At 48.3% G+C, this 4,106-nt stretch overlaps 1 protein-coding gene across 1 annotated transcript in view; it reads right to left on the bottom strand.

Annotated features, from left to right (window-relative positions):
• Window positions 1-3,529, bottom strand: part of T265_06548 (hypothetical protein) — a gene marked incomplete at both ends in the record, with an annotated part of 6,786 nt that extends 3,257 nt beyond the window's left edge. Inside the window, 2 exons of the mRNA XM_009171844.1 lie at window positions 250-436; window positions 3,332-3,529. Of these exons, the coding sequence (XP_009170108.1) occupies window positions 250-436; window positions 3,332-3,480 (336 nt within the window). The remainder of the gene's footprint in view (window positions 1-249; window positions 437-3,331) is intronic.
• Between the last annotated feature and the right edge of the window lie 577 nt (window positions 3,530-4,106).

The raw sequence follows: 4,106 nt of genomic DNA on the forward strand, positions 1-4,106 counted from the left end.
GCCACCCGAAGGAAGCACGAAGATTGAGATACTGCCCGGTCGCCCAAGCCTAGTAGTCCAGAAACAAAGTTCGTGTTCGAATCACGGACCCTCCGGTCAATAGGTTTGCGCCTTGACCACTGAGCCATCTTGAGCACTTCTGACAGCTATGAACATCGTGCGTTGTTACAGGGTAACGGACAAGCGGGATAGGTAAAAGAAAGAATTGGCAGTGAGCCCCGATCGCTTCGAAAAAAATAACAGACTAACCCGTAGCATGATGCGATCAGTGTCCGATGGAGACCCGGCACACACCACACCGATTTCGCGCATCCGATAGACGGGAGAACGACTGTCCGGAGTGACGAGGGCAAAATCGAAGGTGGTGCCACGTTTGCGTGATTCCGGATTGACCTGTTTCACCAGGGAAGCTAATTCGCGTAATGTGGCGTCCAACCTGCATTTGATAGGGTAGTGATAAAAACAAGCAGAGAACTGTAAGGCGCGCATCATAAAAGAGAATATTAAGCTGACCAGCAGACTTATTTCCGCCGATAAAAAGCCAAGCCCCCCAGCAAGGGCGTGTATGTCATTGAGACACTCAAAATCCAAGGTACTTTCTAAAATCAGTCAGGGATTTTCCGTATGAAGTCACTGCTGTGCCACTTCAAAAATCCGAAAATCCGGTGTTCCGTCGAAACGCGGCAGTTCTCGAACATTCCCACGAGTCTATAAACGAGATCAGCTGAATGAATCAAGGCCATCGTGGAAATAACTGTTAAAGATCGACCGAGAGACGGTAGGTGGTTTTCGGCTACTTGCATGCATTGTGAATCTAACCACCGATGAACGGCCTCGTCCACTGTGCGGACGGCAACAAGATCGATGGGCCTGCGAGCGCCACCAATCAGCTCGTCATCTTCATCAAAGACAGCAACATCAGTGTTGGCACTGATGCTTCACTACCGTGCCACCAAACCTAGTTGATACCGTTATAAGTGCACAAACACAACACATTTTAACGCGTGCACTGAAGACGTTTGTCATATGTTGTTCTTTGAGTTGTTCAAGTTGGGGCAAGACGCCTCAAGTGGTTAGAGTACACGAATTTACTGAGCGGAAGATCTGTGGTTCGAACACGACCTCTGCCACTCGACTTCCGCTGTCTAGGATTGGGCAACCCGGCAGTATCCCAGCCCTCGTGCAACCTTCGGGTAGCATAGCAGTTAGGCACCGAAAGGGTGTTACAGTTGAGCGTTTTCTTGATGAAGTGTCATCACGTGCAAGTGATTTCCCCACAAATAGGAAGGAGACTTTTTGGACTAATGGCACTTTCCCCAGGGAGTTGGTTTTAGAGTCGAAAAGCACTGTTTTCATAGCCTGAATCAAGAGTATCGGAAAGCAGTAGACAACCATAGCGCACCATAACAGTCAGTTGGCAGTATAATGAGACTTAGGAACTTTCCAAATAAGTGAGGTCAATGTGTGTCGAAAAAAACGCGGAGCATTGTAAAGCTGTTTCACCATTCTTGGTGATCATCGGCAGTACGTATATCACGAAACTCAAGGGTGGTAGTTGAAGACTAGATTGTCCGGCCACGAGCGGCCGATCAGCAGTGAGAGTCACTTGAAATTTCAGCAAGATATAGAATCACCCGTTCTTCAACAGTGGAATCCACATTACGTGGTCGAATGCACTCGGGCTTCTCTCGGGGGAGGACTTCTGGGCTGGGAGCTCAACCGGTCGCGTGAAGTAGTCACCCTTCTGAGCTACTTATTGTTTGTCGGTAGTATGAAATTTGAAAATTTTCAGTTGGACGCTAGAATAGATTTGGGTTCGCCAAACGGGACGAATTATGACAAGAAAACAGCACAGAAGGGTGTCCGGGGGCCAGTCGTCCCTAATAACCGAACATCACATCATTTGGACGGATGTATCGCGTGCAGGACACGGACCAAACGAAGGCACGCCCTGATTGGTCAGAATGCCAGCCAATCCGAATCGAGCATCTTTGACTGGACGCTTCTCGTACCCTCATGGAGATTCTAACACGACCTTGTGGAACATCCCGTGATTACCCTATAAATATAGTTGTAGTAATTTTCCTTCGTCTCCATAAGGGGCTGCGTAGAGCTGCTGTGCCTTTTGATATACCATAGTGGGCGAAGCAGTAAGCTAAGGGACCGTTAGAGAGTTGCACTACCGTTCAGCAAGACCCAGGAAAGGGGCAGCAATACAATTTAGTAGATTTGCGAAATGGCACGAATCCCACCCATATGACAAGTCCCATTCTGTTTCCTTCTTTCGTATGAGTACAACACTCTTTTCTGATCAGCTTGCTCCAATTGCTTGCTCATCAGCCCTGAGATTTTGAGCCGGGCGGTACTTTGGCACCGTTAACAGCAGTGGTTTGGCCCCGTCCAGTTTAGTTCGCTATCGAATGGGACGACTCAGCTGTCGACTTGACCGTGCTTGTTTGTTGCTCGGTTCGCCGAGCTTGGCAGCTGGATTGCAAACTATCAGGAACACCTGGGCTACCACAACATCGCTGTCGGACGGTGAGTCAGCTGACAATGACGGAAAGTCTGTGCCTTGTGATTGTCAAGGTCTCATAAAACAAGCGGTCAAACTGTGTAGAGGAGCAGACCAGCATTTTATCGATCAGAGACATCAAAGAACTTGCTTACGATAAGGCGGATCAATAAATAATAATAGTAAACGCTCAGCTGTAACGCCCTTTCGGCGCCTAGGTGCCATGCTCAAGCCTAGATAAGAGCAATCGAGAGGCAGAGTTTGGGTTCGAACCAAGGGCTTTCCAGTCGGGAAATTTGTTCTCTAACCACTGACCTAAGCCTACAAGTGAGTCAATTTAGATGGAATTATCAGACTCCTGATAACTTATAGCTACGAAAATCAAGCGAGTCAGAGACACAGAAAATACGAAAATAAAATGGCTAATTAGTCGCTCAGACAATAAGTTTGGCCCTAACAATAAGGTCGTATTCCATGAAGAACGAGTCCTAGCTGAGATCAAGAAGTTAAATGAATCCCATTCGACAGTGCGTTCGTTACTCTGGGTAGCTTGCATGCGAGTCACTAACCAAGGAGTTAAGGTCCAAGCAAACCGACACTATAGGCGTTTCTGTCCGAACCCTCAAACTTTGAAATGGTGAACTGACACCTGGAAGATTGTCTCATTACTGAAAGGACTCAGGATCAGTCAGCCGATGGGTTTGAAGACGGTTACCTAGAGGTCAGGTATCCCGGGTGACTTCCAGGAAATGAGTAAAAAGTGGTGGTTTTGATTTCCCCAGGAAAAGAGAGACAAGTGAGGCGCGTGCGTAAACTTACCAGGTATAAACTTGAAGTTCATTGTTCGGGGTGCGGCCACGTGAATATTCCAAGGCATTATTGTGTTTCACGGAACTGTAGAACATTCTAAGGAGGAGCGGACAAGTTTTTTCCCGATTTACTGCCCCATCATCTATGGCGGCTGTCATTGCGAAGAATCAGGAGGCGAATAGTGTGTTCGGTCGGGGTCCAGTCAACTAAACGAGACAGAAGAGAGAGGTGGATTAATAAAAGTCGTTCAGTTGTAGCACCCTTTCGGTGCCTAGCTGCCATGCCACACAAAGGAGGTACGAGGGCTGGTATACTGTCAGGTTGCCCAAGCCTAGACAGCGGAAGTCGAGAGGCAGAGGTCGGGTTCGAACCACGGACCTTCCGGACGGTAAATTCGCGCTCCAACCACTTGGTCCATCTCGCCCCCGGTGGTCGAGGGTTATATATACATTTTGGCGAGCAGCGATACCATCAGCGGCCGTCAATTTTCCCTCCAAAACAACAATCCTTCAAATGTAACACCCTTTCGGTACCTAGCTGCCACCCGATGAAAGCGCGAAGGCTGAGATACAGCCAGGTTGCCCAGGCCTAGAAACGAACAATCAAGATACCGCAATTGGGATCGGACAATGGACCCTGCGGTTAGTAAAGCTCGCTCCTTAATCGCTGAGCTATCTCTAACTCAGTTTCAACAGCGTCAACACTGATGCTCCCGCCTATGATGATGTGTGCTTAGTCAACCTTTGGGGGATGAGACGAGAGAGCATCTTCGGTGCTATAGATA

The sequence above is a fragment of the Opisthorchis viverrini genome (assembly GCF_000715545.1).
Source record: "Opisthorchis viverrini unplaced genomic scaffold opera_v5_136, whole genome shotgun sequence".
In the NCBI taxonomy this organism is placed as follows: Eukaryota; Metazoa; Platyhelminthes; class Trematoda; order Opisthorchiida; family Opisthorchiidae; genus Opisthorchis; species Opisthorchis viverrini.